Source organism: Aphelocoma coerulescens, chromosome 2, assembly GCF_041296385.1.
Source record: "Aphelocoma coerulescens isolate FSJ_1873_10779 chromosome 2, UR_Acoe_1.0, whole genome shotgun sequence".
Classification (NCBI taxonomy): domain Eukaryota; kingdom Metazoa; phylum Chordata; class Aves; order Passeriformes; family Corvidae; genus Aphelocoma; species Aphelocoma coerulescens.
The window spans coordinates 132,653,348-132,677,468 of record NC_091015.1 but is presented as its reverse complement, the minus strand read 5'-3'; the positions used below and the strand labels follow the sequence as shown (position 1 = coordinate 132,677,468).

The 24,121-nt window shown below is 42.9% G+C and overlaps 2 protein-coding genes across 2 annotated transcripts; both read right to left on the bottom strand.

Moving 5' to 3' along the window:
• Positions 1–37: 37 nt before the first annotated feature.
• On the bottom strand, positions 38–20,009 carry ADHFE1 (alcohol dehydrogenase iron containing 1). The gene is made up of 14 exons (XM_069004878.1): positions 19,930–20,009; positions 19,616–19,653; positions 17,325–17,368; positions 17,097–17,150; positions 15,751–15,905; positions 15,388–15,584; positions 14,910–14,987; positions 13,676–13,781; positions 12,282–12,434; positions 11,036–11,134; positions 10,010–10,088; positions 9,772–9,868; positions 6,490–6,647; positions 38–2,877 (listed from the first exon to the last, which is right to left on the bottom strand). The coding sequence occupies exons 1-14, from the start codon at positions 19,983–19,985 to the stop codon at positions 2,794–2,796; spliced, it is 1,398 nt and encodes a 465-aa protein (XP_068860979.1). The 5' UTR covers positions 19,986–20,009; the 3' UTR covers positions 38–2,793.
• A 2,010-nt stretch (positions 20,010–22,019) lies between these two features.
• Positions 22,020–23,808, bottom strand: RRS1 (ribosome biogenesis regulator 1 homolog). Its single transcript, XM_069004876.1, has one exon. The coding sequence runs from the start codon at positions 23,723–23,725 to the stop codon at positions 22,637–22,639; it is 1,089 nt and encodes a 362-aa protein (XP_068860977.1). The 5' UTR covers positions 23,726–23,808; the 3' UTR covers positions 22,020–22,636.
• Between the last annotated feature and the right edge of the window lie 313 nt (positions 23,809–24,121).

Below are 24,121 nucleotides of genomic sequence, written 5' to 3'. Positions count from 1 at the left end.
GACTTCAGAGAATACAGAGTTAAATGCTGCTCTCAAACACTTTCAAACAAGCTTACATTTATTTTTGTTATTTGCATTTCAGCATCATCTAAAGTAACAGATCCATCACAGAGGGTTTGAGTAACAGAGCAGTAACAGGGGCCACAAGAACAAGCCTCCCAGATTTCACACACATGCCCCATCACCACTGGACACACACAATTACAGTGTTACCCCAGCTCCCCACAGAAATACCAGTACAGACTAACTGAGTAAAATAATATGTGAAAAATCCCATGTAGCTGGGAATAAAACAACCACTACCCAGGAGCCAGGGTGTGGCACCCTGTCACTATTTGAAAGACAGCATTCTGGGGCAACTTGAGCTCCCTTGGTTCTTCCTCAGAAAATCTCTACATGTAACTAATAATTGGCAGTGGAGACTGATGTCCATGAGAGAGATTTTCACATGTAGCTGATGTCTGTGAGAGAGATTTCACAACCAATTTAAGCCAGTTGAAGACCTTGATGCTGCCAAAGAGGTGTGGAAAACAGAAATGGCCCTTCTTACAGCACCATCTGCTTAGGTTAGGTATTACATAACTCCCTTTGTCTCATCTGCAATATATGGGTATCAAAGGGGATATTTTAAAAACCATCAGGAGCTGCAGGTTACTGGGTACAGGAAATTAAGTGTGAGGTTCTGGCAGTTGAAATTGCAGCCTGCCAATAACTGCCATACTGGCATAAAAGGCAGATAAAAAGTGTGCTGGAAGAAGTTATCCTACCTCCCTAACTAGCCCATCAAAGTGCTTTGCTGCAGTGATGAAATCACATGCTGCTCAGTTCCCCAGAAAGTATATTCCCCCCAAACACAGCATGACTGCCATGAATTAGGCTCCTGGACAAAACCACTGTCTCTTCTTGAATCTGTACTGCTACTACAGACTGGAGAAAGAAGTGGAAAGACAAAACAGGCCAAAAGTTTATATAGAACCATAGAATGGTTTGGGCTGGAAGGGACCTTAAAGATCACCTAGTTCTACCCTCCCTGCCTTGGGCAAGGACACCTTCCACTAGATCGAGTTGTTCAGAGCCTCATCCAGACTGACTGTGAACAACTGGGTTTGACAAAAGGTTTTGACAAAAAGTTTTTTTTCCAAACATGGCAGCTTTGCACAATATAATAAAGTGAATCCCTTGCTATTACTACATCAGGCTTCATGATAGAGATACTTGTGGGCAATTTCAGCAGAGGGAAAAAGGTTCAGAAGGACCTCAGAAATCACATGTGTACCACACAGTGGCAGTACAGTCCTATGGTCACCAAACCCATTCTGATGCTAAAAATAACCAGTCTTCAACGAGTATCCATCCACCTATTTTTACAGCACTGAAACTGATCCAGTATCAATATCCAGTACACTCTGTCCTCAGATTCTAGGACAGCACTAGTTTGATCAGGCAAATACACAAATGCAAAGGTGTAAGCATAGAGCCTTCTACTTCAACAGCATGACTGAAAAGTGCTTCCTCCCCAGCAGAAAGAAATATGCACACCAGAAATCACGGGGTTCTTCTCTCATTTGTCTTGTGCTGTGGTAGCTGCATGAATCAGATGCTGACAGAGTCCAACATGAAGCAGAATCCGATTTAAACAAACTGTGTACACAACCATGTGAACTTTTTAAATGCAGGAAAACAGTATTAAAATTTTAGTTTCCTTTATCCCTTCCCCACTTCCCTTTCTCAGTTGACAGTCAACCAGCTGGTTGACTGCTCGGAAGGTGCATGGTCATTCCCACACTTAATCACTGCTCCCCGTGGGGCACTGTGCAGCCAAATGCTTCACCACCACTTTTTAATATTGAACCACAGCACACAGCCACTTCCTCAAGCTGGTGACTGCACTCTGAGGGACAGCACCTGCAGGAGCTCAGCAGAAGCAATTGATTCACAGCAAAGAGAGATACAGTTGAGTGCTTCTTTCCACAGAACACAACAGGAAAAGGGAGATGTTGCCTCCAGAGAGACAGAATGATCCTGATGGATGCTGTCTTGCTGTTATATGGTTCCTGTTGAGTATGTGCTCATGCTTTACTCCAGTTTTGCTCCTCTGATGAACACCTAATATCGACCATAAAAGGAAAGATAAATATATGACAATTATAGAGATTATAAGAGGAAAGATAAATATATGACAATATATGTCAGAATTTTAACCCAAAGCAAATTTTCAAGCAGCCTTTTCCAAACAGCTATGAAGTGTGTAGATTTTTCTTAACCAAACAATGAAAAAGTGCCCCAGTTCAATAGCCTTCTTAGCAAAGCCAGATGGTAAAAAGATGACAAAGCAGAACAGAATACAGTAAGCTAACATTTTTTGCAGGGAACTTCCCCTCCCTAACTATGACCTTCATTATTTCTTCACTGCCGTGACTTTTTAAAACAAAATAATGGAAAATTTAAATAGAAGCATAATTTGCAAAATGGTTTGAAACATCCCTTAAAACCTTTTTCCACCTTTGACCACCTCTAAAGCACAAAAAAGCCTTCAGTAATGCAAGAAATCTGCTCCAACTTTTATGCAAGTCAATACCAGTGACTACTCAGCAAGAAAGAAACCACAGTCAAGTCCTCACTTCAAAGCACTGTTTAGTTAAAGATGAATTACGTGACTTCTTGGCAGTGTACAATGGAACACAAGTCAAAGGTACCCAAATTCTTCCATGCTCTAAACAAGTTCAGTCCCATATCTATAAGAACTCCCTCTGTGTTAGAATAGACCACACTTTCCAGAACAAAATGTTTAAGCTAATAAAGTTTCATGGAAGCCTCAAAGAGAGCAGATAAGTCTTCTTCTGTTTGGGGACGTGGTGATAGTTTAGTCACTCTCTCCTGCAAGATGAAAGAAAAACTGGATTATAAATGGATACCAATAAAATTAATCAAACAGTAGCTGAACTATGTGTCTCTATACTAACATCCTTCACAGACAATAACAAGGTTTTGCAAAGAAGTAATCAAGTAATTAAGGTTGAAGCATCATCAACTGTACAGTACTTTCAAGAACATATTAGCTAAAATTTCCTATAATTAAATACACAGAAGCAAGATCTGAATGCTGTTCAGTTGCAGAGTCAAGCACTGCAAACCTGGGCCTTCTCCATCTCAGATGTCACTACACTAGAGGACATTATCCTGGGAATACAGTCCATTTTAAAATTCATTTGCCAGCACTGAACTAGGAGTTAGAGTTTTAGGGACCAAGACTTTCAAAATACAACATCTCTCAAGGCCCAGGAGCTGCTGTAAATGGGGAGAATAAACAGCACTTGTAAGTCAGACTCCGAAAAAGAAACACAGCAAGGGACAGTATGAAACTGCTTAATAAACAGCCCCACACCTCTGAGTCAGAACACAAAGTAGTTGTGGTCGGCCTTCATTTGGACACTGATTCTACAGAATTTTCAGGTGCTAAAGCCCCACTGACTGAAATGAAACTCAGGTATGTGCTTCACTGCTCTGCTTGACAAAATAACCACAAAGGTAGGGCTGCAATTTGTAAAAGCCCCGTGCTACTGAGGATGAGGAGCTGTGTTAGTGTAGGTACCCAGTTACTGCAGAAACATTCAGCTGAAAGGACCTAACATCAGTGTACTCATACTGTTTATGATTAGAACTTTCATGTTTTCAACAACCAATGATTTTAACATTTATTAAAATACTGGGGAGAGTTAGAAATGTCTGCAAAGTCCAGGCCTACACGAGGAACACATTATCTTTAGGTGAGGTGTGTTTTGGCAAGAGAGAGTTTCTTCTGCTGCAACATGTTCCAACATCTCCCTTGTGGAAGATGCTACCCTCCAGCTTTAACGTTTCCCCCCTTTTTTCACATGTCAGACAGTGGGTATCATTTGCCAAGGTCCTTGCCTCAGGCACAGAGTGGGATGCAGAGGAAGGGACTCCCCCAGTGCCCTGCCTGGGCGGGAGGCTCAGTGGAGCCCCTTGGGAGCAGAGCACACCCCACTGCCCAGGGTGATGCTGTAGTACAAGGCTGCAGCCGCTGCACTTCCCTCCAGCCTGCGGGATGTGATTTGTGGGCAGGCTGGATGTGGTTATACAGCAAGAGAGGCCACCACACTGCAAAATCAACGTGAAAAAGTGGTCTAGCATGGTGAGGAAGCCAGCTGTGAGGTATTCACAGTTCATAGTCATGGTTAGCATGGCTTGTGAGGAGTCTGAAAAGTGCAGCTCTGCGTGCATAATTTTACCTACAGAACAAGCTCTACTGGTGCATAAGTAGCAATCAAATGGTACCTCTTCCCCCATCCCTGACCAGTGCTGCTACACAAAGAGATCCAGCCAAAGAGAAGACTAAGATTCTTCTATGCAGTTTTGAAACCAAATGGAAAATTCAAATAGCACTAGAGCAAAAGTGTGTTGTTTTTTTCAGACTCATAATATGCATAATATAATAACACAGTGCTCGAGTATTCATAAATTCATCAGGCTCATATTAAGACACTCTGGGCCAAAGCCAGTTTTGCAGCTCTGTGCACCAAGATGTCCAGGGTTATCTGTAAAATCACACTGGGTGACAGGAGACAGCCAGCCTGACAGCCTGACAGACTGGAGCATTTCCCAGCTCTATCGACAGAAGGCTGCAAATGGATGCTCCTCCCGTATGCCTCGACACAGAGGCACCAGCACTACCTCTGCACAAGGCTGCTGATATTTGCTGGTGCCCAGACAGCAAGGCCCAGGCTCCCTCAGTCTGACTCAGTGCATTCTGGTCTCATGCCAAACCCAGCAGCTCCGGACTCATCGCTGGCTCAGCCCCATTGTAGCTGCCTCCAGGACCTCTGCAGGGGGTGGGTGACAGAGAACAGCCCTTCCACCATCTCTCATTTTCAGTGCCCCCATCTCCTCTCAAACACCACCACAGGGCCAGCCATCTTGAACCATGAGACAGCATCTTCTTTGCTAGAATCACTGCTGTCTGTAAATAAGATCAATTTCAACAGACTCACTTAGGAAGGAAAATAAAATTCTCTTTTAACTTCAAGCATAGATGTCTGTCCCAAGAGAGCTCCCACCCCAAATCCCAACAGTCAGATTACTTTTTTCCCTGCAGCCTGCATTTCAGAGCATGGAATATACTTTGCAAACTTTTTAGTGCTATCACCACTGCACCACACTGCTTTGCTGATGTGAATGGGCCATTGTTGTATTACAAAGCAAACTTACTGCAAGATGAAAGGTGAAGAAATGATACAAAAATATAAACTATATGGATTAACCCTGTGGTTATTAACAGACTATTATGGAACACTGATATGTTTTCATCATGTTACATCTGATATGAAAAAATAAGGGTTGAGAAATTATTAGGTCATCTCATTTTACACAGTACAATTAATCCACCGATGCCATATGATGACAGAAAAACCCTTCAACATCTTTTGGTGAAGAACCCTCCCCCAGCTATGTAAAACTTACATTCAGTGATTGTTTTAAAGAAACATGTTTATCAAAACAAACCCTCCAGATGCCCCATAACAAGGTACATGCATAACCTGCTTGATGGGTGCTCAAAGACCTTAGTTTTCTTCCTGGCTTTGCCACTACTCTGTTGTGTGTGATCCTAAAGAGTTGCACCTTTGTGTCACTTTCTCAGGTATAAAACAGGAACATTAATATTTACTGTTAATGTAACTGCTCTGAGTTGCTCTGAGATTAATGAATGAGAAGAACTATACAGAATCTCCTGTAAAAAGTGAATAACCTTTCAGCCTACAGAATTTTCACTTTCTCCATGGTATATATTTCACTTGCACCTTGGTGGAAAACAAATACGAGGTCCATAGTATTTGAATAAAACTGTCTTTTTATAAGGAAGACACTGGATTTTGCTTTAAGAGTGGTGTGTTGCTCTTTGCAGTGTCTTTGTAAGCACTGAAACAATAAAGGGTATTACAAGTTTAATCTATATCATCCCAGGGGACCTTATTTCAAATTCTGATGGGGGTCAATGGAACAAAAAAGCCATCTGCGAAGAAAAATGCAACTTCTCAATATGGAAAGTTTAATGCAAAGTGAGTTTGGTCATTCTTACCAGATAGTATTAAGGCTTTATCTATAGACCACCTGCATACATAATTAAGAGAGGTAGTTATGAAAAAGCAGTATCTACTACAAAGATCAAACGCCTATGAAAAACATCCTCTTTTTAAAAACTGTAGCATTAAAAAAGACCCCTTAGCCAAACACTTAGCCCTTTTTTTCTGAATCCATGTGAAAACTGCAGCATGCACTCCATCCCACTGAAAAGAAAAACCTAAACTGTGGAGTGAAACAAAATACAGTTGACTATCCATAATTTTCTCAATTTAAATAGTTTTCATGTAGGAATAGAAATAAAACTTGCTTGAAAAGAAGCACTTCTGTTTTTGCCAAAATCTGTTCTATTTTATTTGACAAGGAAAACTGTTTTGCTCTCTGTCTTACCTGAGGCAGAGTGCCTTTGACTAATGCAGGGATGTCTGCTTTGGAATAACCAATTGCAGCTAAGCCATCATCAACATTCAGATCAAATAGGAATTTCCGGAGTGTGTCTGCCAAAATAAGCCCCGCATCTTTGATTCTGGCAGTGCGGATGTCAGCTCCTAAAATAAGACATAATGCCTTGACTGTAGGGGTGGAGAGAGCAGAGGAAGCCTGTCCTGGACTTAATTTAATCATAATATCAGCTGAATACATATCCATACATAACAGCCACTGCCCTAAAAGCAACATGAAGTAAAAAGAGGAATCAGTCTTCATTTTACAGTTGGAATAGTTTGTGAAAGGTGAAATACAACAAGATCAGAAGCAGGCTAACTGCTGCCAAAAAGACTAACTGCCACATGAGGTTAACTTCCTTTCCCTCTGTGCTTACAGGGAGAAGCACTTTTGAGTCTGACTAACTGTTGGGAGGAAAGAAGCTAACGCATGAACGTCAGTGGTATTTATTTGTATGGACAGTGTGCCAAATGCTAACTTAATTTTAAGGCCTTGAGTTTGCTGACATCTAGAGGACTGTTCTGTTCAATTACACATTCACAGAGAGGACTACAGCATGCAGGCTGAAAAAGGCAGGAGACGGCAGGGCAGTTGTTCAGGGGGTGGAGTAAATTTTCAATTTATTGCTCTTTGAATTTGCACTGACTTCTGTAGGGTACTGTAGAACTGACGAGAAGGAACTGCTCTCTTTGAAAAGTCTACTGAACAGTAATGAAAACATCAATATAAAACGAAAGATTATAAATATTGCTTACAGAATAGCTGGTGTCCCCTTCTTCAATGAATGTTCAGGACTTAGTTAAAAGTAATAATAAAAGTATGTCCAGACAGGAGACCCAAGTTCCTCCATATGATTTCTTTCAAAGTAACCCAAGCTAAATTGGTTCTCCGTGTAACCTCAATGATGTTACGCCGGAACTATGTTAGGTCCAAGTGCCTTACTGAGAGATGAGTAAGAGCAATACATAGCTACAGGCAAAATATTTCCTGTGATCCTCACGCAGCTCAGTGTAACATTCAGAGGGAGTTAAGTGAACAGGAGACCTACAAGCTCACTTGAAGAGCTCAGATACTCAGATAAGACTGGCAGTAATGTAGCAAATAATGTCTGGGAGAAACTGATGAATAAGATATGGCAGTCTTGTACAAAGTCTTGTGCTATTGGGACTGTGCCATGAAGTCTGAGTTTATCCTGGGTTTTGCTGTGAAGGGGTAACTAGGACATAAACCCTATCTTCAGATATTAAAGTAAAAGGGAAAGGGAGGAGGGTAAAACATGACAGTAAATGTGATCAGAAGTTTTAAAATATTGCTATAGTTCTAGTACTTTCTTTTCATTCAACCTAAAAGATACATCAGTCTTTGATTGCACTTAGAAAATTTCTGGCCACATGTACACCTATTTCAACTGTTTTAGAATCCACCCAGGGAGGTATTAAGCTTTTTCTGGCTGTACCCAAATTCACAGCTGTACATACACACAACATAACTATTTAGTAATCTGCTTCATGTCATAAAATACCTTCTTAGTCATTGCATTTGGCAACATGACAGATTTGAATCAGCTACTGTAGTCAGTTGGACTCTGGACTGGACTCAGAAGTAAACACCCCAGATGGGAATTAATAAATTCAGTTCCACGTGACATCTTTTCAGCAGAGTCTCTTTACAGCAAGGCACACAATGACGTAGTTATAATTTCTACTGAGAAAATTAACAGAACTTTTAGAGACAGAATTTATGGCAGCAGTTAATACCACAAAACTTAAAGGAACTGCTTTTCAGTCTTTTGTTTTAAAATCAAGAGCCAGAGCTGAAATTTTCTGATATGCTGTGCTGACCAGTTATCCAGACACATTTTCTTCATCTAATTTTAGTTGTGTGTTATTGCTGTAGGAACACAGACATTTATTAGCTTAGTACATTATTCCAGCTAGGTTTGTGTTTTGGTTTTGACCATAGGCAGGACAGCATACTTCAGAGGAAGCCTGAACAACTTCACAGACTGTTTATGAAATAAACAGAACTTTCACCCAATGTAGTTTTTCTGACCATGTTGTTTTACACCCTCTTTAAAATACTGTGATATTTTCATTGTCTATATAAAAGTCACACTCTTTCTTGAAATCCCCAGTGCTTTCAGATTACTTTACACAAGCAAGTCATACATGTGACTGGATTGCTGTGACTTGCATACAGAAGGCTGAGCATACAAGGGACTGAACACAAATTTCCCAAATACCAGGAGAGTTTGCCTAACCACTTTTTCTTCACTCCCTGCACTGCTGTGCATGTGACCGTGACTGCTCCTTAGCCAGCATGGGTGTTAGCAGCAGTTTAGCTACGACACGGAACCTAGTGCTGACAGAAACCCTGACCTTACATGTAAATAAATTAGCTCACTGCAGAGCCATGCTGTCACAGCTAGCTGAGATTACATCACTGGAAGCTGGTTTATTACACACAGTCATGCTGGGGGTGCAGTAAAAAGCTATCCTTTCTCTTAGGACACCCTTTGGTGACGGGTTGCACATATAACAAGGCACTGTATGAGAAAATAACCTTTAAATGAGCTGTCAGCTTGCAGCATTCACTTTTATTTTGCTAAAAAGCAGAAAAGGCCACTTCGTTCATTAATCTCTTCTTAGCCATTACATGTGTGTCCACAGAAGAGCTACTCCAGAAAAACTCATTTCTCAGCCACTGAGAAATTCCAACACCTACAAACAAGCTTAGGCCTATGTTAGAAAGACCAAAACCCACAGTTGTGTGCCATGGAAAAAGAGCAGGGGTGATTCAGAATATCACTGTTCTAATTCATTGCCACACCAGGGAATTTGTTAGGAAAAATCCTTCCTTTAGCTAACAAATGCCCAAGTCCTAGTTCACTTTATGGTAACTACTCTTTATAAAGCACCAAGAGTTGTGTCAATCACAGCTACTCTTGTTTGATTTGTAGACCTCCAGTTAGTTTCAGCTTTCCAGTTTTCTGGCAAGAATCAGATTTCTCCAGGTTGCTCCTCTAATCACATCATTCAATATCAAAATTCAGCATTATTCTATCTAATTTGCATTACATGTAACTCCAGAATCTTGTTTTTCAAACTTAAACCACTCCCAACAACCAATGACAATTGCTTGCATACATTTTTTGGAATGTTATTTTGGAAAGAATTCCATTTGTACATGAGAACTGTACATAAGAACTGTACCTATAGAGATTCCTACCTAGAATCTCTGCAGCTTCTAAATGCCGCTCAGGATGTATCTGTGCTGTGAAAGAAAACACTGCTGGGGATGTCAGCACCACAGAAAGGCCATGTGGCTGGGGAAAAAAAAAAAAGAAAAGAATTAGACACTTCAACAGGACATGTACTTTTAACTTCAATGGACCTTAATGCTCATTAATGACAGATAACAGATAATTGAAATGTATAATAAAAACCCCAAAATAAACAAGTTTTACCACTAAAGAGTGATCCACATTATAATCCTTTGGTTTATAAGTTTTCACCAAACCAGAAATAGGGTAAGACATTCCATGGCTGGAACAGAGAGCAGAGAGAGAGTGGTTAGGGCAGCTCTACCAGTATTTGGAAAATTTGTGTTCAGTCCCTTGTGTGGTCAGTTTTCAGTATGTAAGTCTCTTCAGTACAGATACTCAGAAGGTATTGAGAGGAATGGTGTGGATATAAGGTACAGACAACCCTCGTCCTTCTGCACCTCAGGGACCTAGCCGTAAGAAACAGTACCCCCTTACATTGTGAGTGTGAAGTTATATTACTTCACTGACTGGACTGAAAGATGGTCAGTTCCTGAAGTAATACAGAGATGCCAAAAATATCACAATCTGCATACCTATGGGTTTACACTGCCTGAGAAAAATAAAATTTAATTTTATGGTATAATTAAGAGAGTAGACTTACTCAAAGAAAATAAATGAAAGGAAGGTCTCTGAAGAGAACGACTGCTAATAACTTCTGCACACAATTCACTTTTAGGCTTTGCTTCTTTGAGATTTTCATCCAAATGAAACTATATTACCTTGCAATATTAATTACAGCTCATTTAAGACTGCTGATTGTCTATCCCACAGACAAACTTCCAGGTTATTGCATCAATTCAGGAAAAACTCAGGATTACATCATTGCTGCCTCACTGCAGAACAGCTGGCAGGAAATTTAACATTTTAAATGCCGTTGACTTTTTTACTCTTGTTTTTACTACCAAGGAAGGTAAAGAAGGCTGTGTTTCGTAATTTTGACGTGACTGGTTTTGAGTATCACAAGCCTTGGAGAATACACAATCCTTATACACATAAATGCCAAGAGCCCATCAGTTTGTCACAACACACAGGTCCTTCAGCATCACAGGCCAGGCAACAATCCCTCAGTATACATTCAACAACAAAGGCAGCAACATCTTCAACAATCTGAAACAAACATTAGCTATAAGCTGACCTCAGATGGGGTTACTATTTCTCTGTACTCACCAGAGATGAACACCAGCATTGCCAAAGCCAATACCAGCAAAAGCACTTGCCAGGTGCATGTTGGCTCTTGCTTCACGGTCTTCAGGGTTTCTGATGGCTCTGTGCACCATGGAGGGAAATGGTACCAATGAAATCACAGACTGGTGATTCAGGAGGGAGAAGGGAGAGGGGGCTTCTTTATGGACAGATATAGAACAAATCTTCATTATAAACTGGGATAAACATGCTAGAAATGGAATCAAGTCCCACTTTGGTAAAAGGGCAATTCTGCATCTGGATCACTTAAGTAGATCATACTGATTCAGTGAAGGGCAAGCTTCCTTTCACTTTTCCAAAAAACAAGTGAATAGAGTGAATTTAACCATATTCACCTCAGTGGTGAATTAAAACCTTCTACTTAGGAGCTTTGGTAATCCTGTGTATGGCTCCAGGATCACTGCAGCTTTCTCACCATCTCATTTGGTGGTGCTCTAGACTCTACCACCTGTGTGGGAAGAAGACAGGATGCCTTGCCTTCCTATGCCTCAGGCTCCTTGTGTAGTTTGACAAAAAAGGAGAAAAAGTCTCATTAATAGATTCCAAAGGAACAAAAACCCAACTATTTTGACTTGCTAGGTACTGTGAAAAGTCTTCTACAAAAAAACCCCACATTGATCTTTAATAGAAGTGTGCATGGTATGCAAAAGCCATAAAGAGGCTAAAACTTTATTGACAGGGATCAAAACCAACTCCCAAGCTAAGTCAATACCTATTCTAAACTGAAGGTCTCCTAAGAATGAACAGGTTTGCAATAAATGCAAAATTTTGCACATTCATAAGTGCATGTCATTACCTTCTTGATGGATGTGTATCTTAATTTCCACAGAAATAACATCAGCAGTATTTTATTCAGTTTGTTACATTTTCCCCTTATACTGTCATAGAAAGGACATTATTGAAAAAATATGTAAATGCTGTTCCCATATTAACTGAACAGCTTGAAATACCTTTAACTGAGGTCTTCTAAAATAGATTCACAGAGGAATTATAAAGCTACCTTCTCAAGACAGACTACTAATCCAAATTTTACTTTAAATTTTATTTGAAAAATATTTTGCTTTATTTAAGAAAAATCCAGGGTAGAAAATGAAAGCTTACTGTTGCAGCTTGCCTTATTCTAGCCTAAAACTTACATTCTTGTAAGCATCCCTTTTTGGGCACTGAAGACTGAACACACTGCATGGGAGATGGCTGTTAAAGGGGTTACCTTTTCAAATACTTAGCGACGATACGCAGAGCGTGAAGGGCCCAGACATCGCTGACGGGGTTGCTGCCTTGGTAGGCCGGGCGGTTGATGGGGTTGGAAGGGCAGGGACTGCGCTCGTTGTAAGGGAGGGCGGTGTATGATTCCAGGGCATGGCTAACAGGAAGATAAGGAATCAATTATTTAAGGGGGAGAGCTCCATTTTACTGCCCTGCTGTCCTTTGAATGCAGGTTCTTATTATTTCTAGCGTTTAACAGTTGCTGAAACAAGAAATACAACCTCAGAGACAACTGGAAGAATGCTGGGTGGGCACCTCCAGAGCACTTCCCTCTCCAACAAATACACAGAAGGCAATCTAAACACACTCCCTCTCTATCAGCTCACACTATGCTAAAAGCCTGGCTGGATGCACTGGCACCTGTGCTGTTTTTCACTGAAGATGGCTGTACGTGTGCAATGAGTGCATTTCCTTTGTGTAGGACAGGAACCATAAGATGCTTTAGCACTGGAAGCTTCATAAGGTACTTTTCTTTTAGAAGTACTGATCTTGAAAAAATTATGGGCATGATATTTAAGCTAAGTGGAAATGCCAATAGTCTCATCTCCCAGATACTCATGAATCCAACTACATAAAGAAGGGGCACTGCCTACATGGCTCCATTTAGGTGAACAAAACTACAGACAAATCATTTTCATTGATGAACAAATGCCTTTTTTCCTTTACAGACATTGCAGTCCAGGGTCCTTCGCCAAGCTTGAGAAACCGCAGTTTCATTACACATCTATTACTTTAATATACATAGCACCCAGAAGCAAAGTAACCTCTGACTCTCCAAATAGAAATGTCAATGCATTTTGTGCAGTTAAGCTGTAGATTTAAGATGAAGAAAATTTTGTGCCAAGTGAAAAGAAAACTATGAGATTGGTTCCAAAGATGACCATATCTGGGTGAAGACCTGCCAGCATCTCACTAGCTTTTACAAATTTTTATTGACACATCATGGCTTTTGCTAGAAAATTCTTGTTCTCTGCCATGTCTGTGATACATGATAAATGCTATTACAGTTGTGATTAATCATCTATCCCCATGATCTCTTAAAAAGGAACACCTGGACTCTCTTCCCTGACAACAGCTATTCTGGAAGCAAACAGTTTCTCCAGTGCACAGCAAAAACATTCACATTTCTGCAAATGCAGGACTTATTTCCATACATTCTGAGGGAGGCAGTGAAACTGAGAAAGAGGAAAGTGTGAGAGAGCTCAGCTTAACAAGAACAGCAAACAGAGAAAAAAAGATCAGCCTTTTCTGCTCTCAAAATATGTTTTTTCTACAGTCATTTTAGTAAAAATACAAAACTTAAATAAACTCAAGTGGCAGCCTACACAGAAAACTCACCAAAGCACATCAAAGCCACTGTTGGCCACTATTCGTTCAGGCATAGACAGTGTGTGTAAAGGATCAATGATGCCCAGTGTTGGCTTAATGGCTCTTGAAGCAATACCTGCAATGTGTAAAGGGAGGAAAATCAGTCAAAAGATTTTTTGCAACAAAATAGGACAAGATAAGCTTAATGTTCCAAATATGACAATAAGGAGGGAAAATATATTTGAAACTATGAACATAAAAGCAAAGAGAGAGAAGGGAGGATAGAGTATCTGTGAATGTAAGGCTTACTGATGATGAAGTCTCTCTAACAAAGTTATATAATTTGAGACTTTTGCCTGATGTGGATTATACCAGACAATGTTCTCTCTCCGTTTGCAACCCTCTCTGAGCAGCCTTGCAAAATGTCTGTGGACAGTCAGAAGGCAAAACTGGTTTGTATCTACAATCAATTGCTATTGCCAATTGCTGTCTTCAGCATCTGTAGTAACCATGTCCTTGCATTTTGGTTAAGGGAGCACAGATGTAGCTTTGAGAGAGACAGACACAGACTGATTGACTACGTATAGACTAGAAAACTCTTGAGCTATTGTCACACCTCTTTAGCACACCCATCTGGGTCCCAAGTTCCGCAGACCGTGTGGCATATAAAATCCACATGTTTAGAAGCAAAACCTTAAAACAGTTATGAAAATCAAGATGACATTTTAGCCTTAATCTTTATTTGCCAGGGATGAAAAGGCTAAAGGAAGACAGTGTCCCTCACTTGCACAGCATCCCAGGCCTGATGTTTCCAAAGTCAGGAAAAGGAACATTTGGTTGCAATTATACAACAAAGAAACAGAAGTCTTAAAAGTAGAAAGAAAAAGACAGAGGAAATAAGGAACAGTTGGTTGACCCTGAATATAAGTAGAAATTTCCTTTGCAATTAACATTTTCTGCCATTTAAGGACTTGAAAGATTTTAGTTTCCTGTTTTGACTTCCAACTATAATCCACTGTATTACATAGGTATTTCATTATGTTAATATGCTATAAATTTAATTCAAGAAGGAAACCTTTGAGCTTTTATAATTTGCCTGTGGCAGTTGAATCAAACAAAATGACACCTGAAACGACATGCAGTATCCTTTCCTTTTAAGGCAGGGAAATAACAAAGACATTGAAAAAGCAATTGTCTTGAATAACATACAAAAAACCTCACTAAACAAACAAAGAAATCCCAAAACAAAACACCAAAACCTCACCGGTTTTAACTTTTAGTTCTTTGAAGTCAAAAATGGCAACACCAGTGGTTTCACTTCCAGTGCCAGCTGTTGTAGGAACTTAAAAGGAAGAATGGGGATAACAACAAATAATAAGCAATATACAATATTGCAAAATAAATAATAAAACCACAATAGTAGCAGCACCAAAAATACAAGACCCAGGAAATCTTGGAGGTATCCCTGATCCAAAGCCAGCAGATCAAAGGGAAATGCTACTTTGATCTCTTTTCTCAGTAGTCTAACTGAGCTAAACAAGACAAAGTAATGACAAAACCTCTGATTTTACCTCCACTGGAGTAAATAGCAAAATTGCTGCTGAATACAACTAGAGGGGAAGTAAGCCCAAAGGAAGCTGAAACAGTCAGGGTAAACTGAATTTCAGTAGAAATATCAGAGAGTGTAGAATGACTCACCTTCCCCTGGCCCCAACTCTCCACACGCCCTCCTCATGCTTTACCTGCAATAAGTGGCTTGAGGGGCACAGTGACAGGCTTCCCTTTCCCAATAGGAGCATTGACATAATCCAGGAATTCTGATGAAGGGCTGGCTGCATACAGGTTGGCAGCTTTACAGGTGTCTATTACAGACCCACCTCCAACAGCAACATAGGCATCGAACTCTCCCTTTTTAGCAAATTGAATGGCATCCAGGAAACTTGGAACACAAGAAAGATTTTCCAATTAGTCAGGATAAAACCAGTACACAGGGAAACTATTAAGACCAGCATGCAGGCCACAGGGAGATGTTTAAACAGCCATATGGAATCCTGTAAAGGCCTAGGCACTACTTGGAGAAGTGCACTATCAGAAGTAAATTTTACCTTTGGTCTGTTGGCTCCACACGGACATTATCATACATTTGAAAGTTTATACCATATTTTGCCAAGGAATTCAATACTGCATTTACAGGAGGGAGTTTGGAGAGGTTTTTATCTGTCATCAAACAAACTCTTCTAGCACCAAGATTCTGCAGGTCCTACAATAACGAATTAAAAAACCAAACAACTGGTATAAAATCAAACAGTTCACTATCTAAACACTAATCCAAATCAACCAAACCATTTGATAATAATAGAACTCTGACTTAAAAATAGTTGGCTATTGTAAAATTTTTAAAACCATATCAGCTGAAGAAAAAGAGCATTAACCACACACATGTAGAATACAGAAAGCAGAATAAAGTTTAAAGTTACCAAATTTATATAGTTGATAGAGAAAACTGAAGTTGCTGAACCAAATGTAACCACTTGAAACTATAGTAAAATGCAAAATACTTTAGAAAATATTTTTCCCTCAGTTCCCATGAAAATAAAAAAGGCCTTTTCACAGGTTGTCTCCACTAACTGCCTACCAAAGCACAGCATTAAAATTTTGAAAATGTAATACTGACTATTAATTTATTGATGAAAAATCAAAATGAGGTGGCAAAAGGAAGAAAAATAATGCTATTTCCTAACTTTAGCTAAATTAATTGTCACAATAGCTATATAATATGTATAAATAATTCTTGTGCTGTTTAAAGACAGGTTCTGTGTAATTCATTTACTGTCTGACTATAATCTTACTTTACAAATTTGCAAATAAAAAAGACATCTATTAATGCTAGAAATTCCAAGAAAGGAGTAAAAATGATAAATGAAAAAACCCAGAGATAAGAGTATACTGGAACAATGTACTCAGGTGAACCATCTCACACTGCTGAAACAAAAATTCTACAGTTACACAGGGCAGACTGAGAGCTGAATGAATATCTAGATAATTTAATAGAAAGTCTCTGATTTATTTTAATGAGCACTAGAGAGATGAAAGTGATCTTGAGAAAATCCTAGTGAGTCACCAGGACTGAAAACTTTCTGAATTAAATTCGCTGTCAGAGAAAAATATAGTTGCATAATTCTAGCAAATGATCAATGACCCAGTTACCCCCTGAGCTGCATTTCAGGTACTCATACCACAGCAGCACTGATGCACCATGACTCTGCTCTTTAACCAACAGTATGTTCCAACCTTTTTTTACACTGATACATAGGACCACACATAACTGCAAAGCGGTGGAGATTCAGACACACCATATATAAGCTTTCCTTTATTAAGTGGATTGATAGCACTGGCAGCCCTTGAGAAAATAACTTTTCACCAGTGATGAACTTATACCATGGCAGCTTACCATGCCAATCTCTTTTGTGACTCCTTCTCCATACCGGATGTTCGAAATGGCCATCTAGAAAAAAAAAAAAAAGATCATATTTTTTCTCGACAAAAATGGCATCTGGCCCTACTCATTCAAAGTGAAATATAAATATTTAATAATGTAAATATATTTAAAATGCTGTATTTGTCAAGAAGTATTGTTTATATGACTTTTAAAGGAAATATATTTTGTTATTAAATCTACCTCAAATGCATAGTCTGTATTCCCCAGGGTGGGCCGTTCAGGGGCTGGAATGGAAATAAAACAGTAGAATTAGGGACAAAAAAGTGATTTAAATCTGTTTCTCAGCTCAAGACTTGACAGATTCCCTTGCTCTTAGAATCACTAATATATTTGCACAGGTCATCTCAGCTTGTCTGAATAACAGTTACCCATATCATTCTTTGTTGTTTATGAGACTAAATGATCCAAGTACTTGATCTGACTCATATAATCTAACAAAACAAGTAAGTTTTTTCAAGTTCTTTCAAGAATTAGATATTGCTTATAAAAACTGAATAAATTAGCAGGAAGGTTGTGTGAGAGTTTGTTTGCAGTCCACAAAGATCAGAACAGCACACAGTAAGTAGAACTGAGCATACATACAGCTGCTACATACAAGCTGAGAGGTGCTAGAAATGTGTAGGGGTTACGTGATAACCTTCAGAACATTTCAGACAAATTCATGAGACATCCTTTATATGCACCTGGATAGGGAACACCTTTTGTATGCACGGGAGCAATACTAACAGGTGTTTACCCTTCTTTTTACTTTTGCCTAGTCCTGAACTTGCAGGTGAAACTGAATTACTTGCTAGAAAATTACTGCATACACTGCTAATAATAAATATGAATCAGTGTGTTACCATTAACTTTACTTAGAAGAAAAGATATTTATAAGGACAGTATTTCAGTCACAACCTCTCTCTGCCATGTCATTTTTGCATGAATTATCACAAAACTCAATTTCTGGCATATCCTGATTTTGCCACAGAGTGAAGCAAACGACATCAACTGGAATTGCCCATTCTTCTTCAAGAAAAGATCAGGAGAAGCATTCTGCTCTTCCTGCTGAAGTCATGCCTTACGCCTGCTATATTAATTGAAAATACGCAATTTGGATTCCGATCCAATGAGTGAAGCCATGATAATGAGTCTTGCAAACACTCTGGGGTGCACTGAAGCACTGACCCACAACAGTAACAGATAGATGTATTAAAATCCTTTATGTACTTTCTATTCAAGCACAGGCCAGCTGCTATCAGCTCTTTCATTGCCACCTCTTGCCAGGCTGTACATGTTTGACCTCTGGAGCTGGAGTCTGCTGTACTTTCAGTCATTAATTTGACAGGCTAAGGACATGTCCAAACCATTTACTCTCTTGTTTTCTGATAGTATAATAGACGCCCTGCTGTTACATTCTTGAACCAAACTTAACTTTCAGGGCAAATTTTACTGAGTTCAAAAATTGCACTATTTCCTCAAACACTGCCAGGAAATGCAAAGAACTTTTTTTTTTTCCAGCTATAGTCACTGTTCAACCTATTCCCACTATTCATAGATTTACTGAACTCATATCATCTTGCTACACTATAGACTCTATTGCTGCCTAAAACCTTCAGAGAGGGCTCTTGACTCAGGCTTCTGTTTAGCAAGAGCTTAGTTTGGATTGACTGAGTAGGCCATCAAGCAGACAAGCAAAAGAATGAGATTCTATTTCTCAACTGCACTATTGTTTTGCTGTATGATGGTCTTGGGCAAAACAAGTATCTGAACATATAAATAGCTTTTCCATGTGTAAAATGACAATACTAATTCTTTAAGAAGTGTTTTAAGCATATGAAACCACATTATTTAGTTACATATTACTGAAATTATGGCCCAAACCACTAATTTTTAGTGGATCTGAAGACTGACCAACTATCTGGAGGCTGACAGATAGTTATTCTCCTAGCCTCGCTACAGTCCAGGCAAACAGAGACACCTCCCAGGGTGACTTGAGTTACTCAGCGCAGCTCCTGCTCATAGTCCACAATCCTGGCCTAAGTGAGCTGTGTTCTTTGGACCGACTGTATTAAAAGCCTATGGAGATTTTATTCTCCAGGCCAACACAGACCTTTGTGAAAAGCTACTTTTTATCCATATCGCTTCCTGTTTCTTTTCTAATGTAAAAGATGTGTATCCAAAAGCAGATCTAAAGTTGAGATAGTTCAGGTGATGACAGCCAGAGCAAAGCTCAGATCAGCTTGCCCCAAGGTATAGGGAGGGAGGGGACAGGAGGCAGTAAATGTGGTTTATGTGGGAACAGTGACTCTCTCCAACAACAACCACTACCACCATACAGATGCAAAGTAACAGGCTGTTTACCTTCCCCTTTAGATTGTTCCTTCCCATTGTTACCTGCACCCTCTACCCAGGTTACATGGATACATACGGCCCTCTGCAGGGCCATGGTCTCCCACAGAATTATTCTGGAGACACACATTAGGTCTTACCTTGGGAGTAAGTGTGGCCATGGCTCGGGCACCGACAACTAGTTAAAATATTAAAAATAATTAAAAAAAAAGTATGGTTAAAAGGGGAAAACTAAAGCAGACGAACGACTACGTCCTAAAAGTCTCCTGTAAGTACCCACTGCGAGGGCCTGCAGCTGAGCCCGGCGGGAGCGGGCACGGGAGGACTCCGCAGGGGCGGAGCGGCCGCCGCTTTTCGCTTTCCAGCCGCGGCCCCGGCCCGCCGCCGGCCCCGGGAGGGACCCCCGGGAAGGACCCCCGGGAGGGAACCCCGCGCCCCGTCCCGCCGCACTCACGCTGCCCGCTCCAGCTGCCGCAGCAGGCCGGACACCCGCGCCCGCCCCGCCGCCATCGCCCGGATCTGGGGACGGACAGGGACGGGGCCCGGGACAGGGACGGGGCCGGGCAGGCGGCAGCGCCTCCTCCCGGGACAGCTCCCGACACACGGGGGACCCAAACAGGGACTCGGCACGGGTGAGGGGAGAAGTGTCCGCAGAGAGCACCCCCAGCCCAGGGTCCTAGCGTTGGCAAAACCCCGCTCACGCCTGTTGTAAGGCGAACAAAACCTGATTGCTAAAACACGCAGTACAGAATGCCAATAAGAGCGACTAAAACCTAATTAGGACTGAGTGTGTATCATAGTATTTGTCACAGAAAAATATTGGAAGTAATGGAATTGAAGAGTGAAAATAATAATAAAAAAGCCATGGTCCTGAGCATGGGACAGTTTAAAATTAAGTGAAATACTTTTCCGATTCTTTTTAGTGGTGCCCAGCGACAAGATGAGGAGGAATGGCCATAAACTAAAACACAAGAAGCTTCACCTCAACGTGAGGAAGAATTTCTTCACATCGAGGGTGGCAGAGCACTGGAACAGGCTGCCCAGGGAGGCTGTGGAGTCTCCCTCTCTGGAGACATTCAAAACCCACCTGGACACGTTCCTGTGTCACCTGCTCTAGATGACCCTGCCTTGGCAGGGGGCTTGGATGAGATGATGGCCAGAGGTCTCTTCCAACCATAACAATTATGTGATTCTGTGAAATTACAGTGCAGGCTGGATCAAAATTTTATAACCAAATTTTTACGATGCTGTAAGCTATGCTGCTTAGCTGTCAGCAGAGTAGTATACCAGTATTAAGCAAAGGAACAATTGAATTCTGAAAAAAAAGCATCATTGTAACAGATGTAAGTATTTTGTCTTTGCATACTCTTATGTCTTACTAGATGATCTTCAAGGTCCCTTCCAACACACACCATTCAATCATTCTATGAGCAGATCAGATGAACCTAAAAGTCATGATTTTGCAAGGTCCTGAGCTTGGAAAAGCAGGTTAGTGGCCTGCTCAGGCCCCCACATGAAGCTGCAAAACCTTTATCCACTGGTGAGAGCCAGAAAGTGGCAACACCACAGGAGCACCTGCACATCTGCTCAGGCAACCACATTTCTGCTGGAAATGAACAAGCTCCACAGGATTTTGGTGAAGAAAGTTGACCAATAGCCTTGTAAGCAGCACGGAATTCTTATCAGGTGTCTATACATATGGGAAAAGAACCCTTCTCTCAGGCTCAGCACATACAAGATGTGCCCTGTGGAAATGCCTGGAAGATCAGAGGTCTGGAATGCCTCTATGTAACCTTTTTCACCTGTCCAAGTGTTTGTTGCCCCTGCTTTGTCTTGATACTTACACTGAAGGGTTGATAAGAGAGGGTTGTGTCCACAAGACCATTCCTGCCCCTGACAAGTCCAAAGCAGCCTGCAGTGCTGCAGACTGCTCAGCACACGGGCAAGAAGCATCAGAGAGGCAAAGAACACACCTAATGCAAGGCCATAGGATGGGCACTGGTAAGTCCATCAACGCCATCCAAGCTCCAAGGTGTATATAGACCCCTTCTGCCTTCAGTGGCTCCCCTAGACAGAGAATTTGCTTTCTGATGCTTTTTACTGAAGCTACCACCCTAACTGAAGTGCTACAGAATGAGACAGGAGAACTGCTAAAGTCACCCAGCTTTTTCAAAAACTCACTTGCAGTGAGGCATTACAGTATCATTAACCACTCAAAAACATCAAAGTTTGAAAACCTAATTTAATTGGGATTGCTAAAACTTGTTTTACTAACTTTCTTACCAGGGAACAGCATCTTTCCTGTAGCTAAGCCACACATTGAGACAGCAGATTTTTTTTTTTTTCTATTTCAAGAGTATATGTGACATTACAAAGTTCAAAAGAGTAATGGGCAGAAGTCTGAGAGAATTTCTACTACCGGCTCTCAAGCTGCTTGGTAAACACTGTAAGAATATTTCTATAAAATGATGGATTAGTGTTACTAGAAGGAGAAATTTAGGTTATAACCCTTACAATACAAACACTTTTCTGCTGAATTCAATGCCTGGTCACCAGCTTCGACTTTATTTTTTAATCAATAAAATGGTTTAGAAAACCTGTACAATTTCTTAGGCCTTGCAATAAATCCATACAGTAGATTTCCACGTTCCTTTTGTAACTGAACCTGAATACCAGAGAGCTGAAGTTGGCTTACAGAGCACGAGCTCCACCGTCAGGCCACTTGCCCAAGGCAGAGAGCAGCAGCCACATCCTTCAACTGGATCTGTGGCTGCTACTCATCAAAACTCCAGGTCACGTCTGCGGTCCACCCCCAGCCCAGCTACCTGAAAATGGGACAGCTTTGCTCAGCTTTTGTCCTGGCGGAAATGCTGCAGGCCAACTGTGAAGCGACATTACCTGTGAAACAAGTCACTGTGAAACCGCCAGCCTGGGGGGAACCGGGGCTCCCGACCCCCTTCACAGGACACCAATTTCCCCTGGATGGAGAACACAGCTCTCCTTGTCTACTAGCTAAGAGCCAAACGCAGGGTATTTTATAAAGGCCAGAAGGCATTTATTGACAGATACGTGTGTGGGTAGAGCACGGGGCAGGAGGCTGGCAGCAACAGTCCCTTCCCACGCCTCGGTGGGCATCCCCAGCCCGTGCTGCACACGGTCCCTCACGCCTTCTTTCTCCTGCCCCCGCCGGTGCCCCCGCCCGCAGGTTTCTGCTGCTGTGGCTGCCGCCGGGCTCCGCTCTTCTTGCCGCTGCGCCCAGGCCGCTGCTGCCGGCGGCCGCGCTTGCCCCGCTTCGACTGCTTCTTGCCCTTGTTGGCGGCGGCCGCCTCGGCTTCCTCCTGCCGCAGCTGCTTGTTGACGGCGCGGGTGATGTCGAGCACCGGCTTCTTGCTGCCCATGTCCCGCAGCAGCTCCAGCTGCCGGCTGCGCTCGGCCGCCAGGTTGCCCAGCAGCGGCTCGAACCGGCGCTTCTTGCCGCCGCTGCGAGAGGGCGGCTCCGCCGACTCCTTCGGCAGCCGCGGCTGGAAGCGGCCGAGAGAGGCGGTGGAGACGCGGGCGACGCGGGCGACCCGGCGCAGCTCGTCGCGGTCCTGGTGGCCCGTGGGGTGCAGGGGCGCGGCGGGCGCGGCGCTCCCGGCGCGGTGGGCTCGGGCCAGGTTGCGCAGCCGGTTCAGCTCGTTGCGCGCCACCCGCTCCCGCTTCTCCCGCCGCAGCCGGGCGAACTGGTCCTCGTCGGGGTCGGCGCTCGCAGGCACCTCCGCCAGCCAGGCCCGGGACGGGTCTCCACCCGCCCGCCGGTAGCCCCAGCGCCGCCGCCACTCCTTGGCCTGCTCGTCCCACACCAACGAGGTTTTCTTCTTGCGGCGGATACCCTTCAGCCGCGCGAACTGCTCCCAGCGCGTCGGCGGCCGCGGCTTCGGCGGCGGCTTCTCCCGCGGCAGGCGGAACGTGGGCTCGGGCAGCTGTGCCACTAGCGGGCCCCCGGCGCCGCCGGCGCGCTCGGCCGGCAGCTCCCAGAGCCGGGACACGAGCAGCTGCGTGTTGTCGCGGGCCAGCGCCCGCAGCAGCGCCTCCCGCCGCGGGCCGGCCCCGCGCAGCGCCGCCGCCGGCGGGGGGTTGCGGTCCACCGCCAGCAAGTTGCCCAGGTCGTACTCCAGCTCCAGCTCCTTTTCCACCGTGATGCTTCGCCGCTTCTCCGCCTCCTGCTCCTCAGCAGCCGCCAACACCGCCTCCACCCGCACGGCCGCCATGGCGGCGGCTCCACGTGCGACCGGCGCCGCCGCCGCTCCGGGAGCGCGGCAAAGCTCCGCCGGGTCAGCGCACCGGAACGGCCGGGCCCTTGGGGGCGGGACGGGCGCAATGCCCGCCGGGAGATGTAGTCCCGTTTGCGGCGGCCCGCCAGAGGGCGCTGTGGCTGCCCACAGACCTTCGGGTCCGCGGCCGCCGCTGCGGTGTCACCGCGCCTCAGCTCCTCTGCCACGGGACCCTGCGGCCGTGGCTTATGGACAGGTGCTTCCAGTCACAGAATCACAGAATCAATTAGGCTGGAAAAGCCCTCTGAGGACATCAAGTCCAAACTGTGACCAAACATCACCACGTCAACTAGACCAGGGCACTGAGTGCCACGTCCCTTCTTTCCTTTAGGG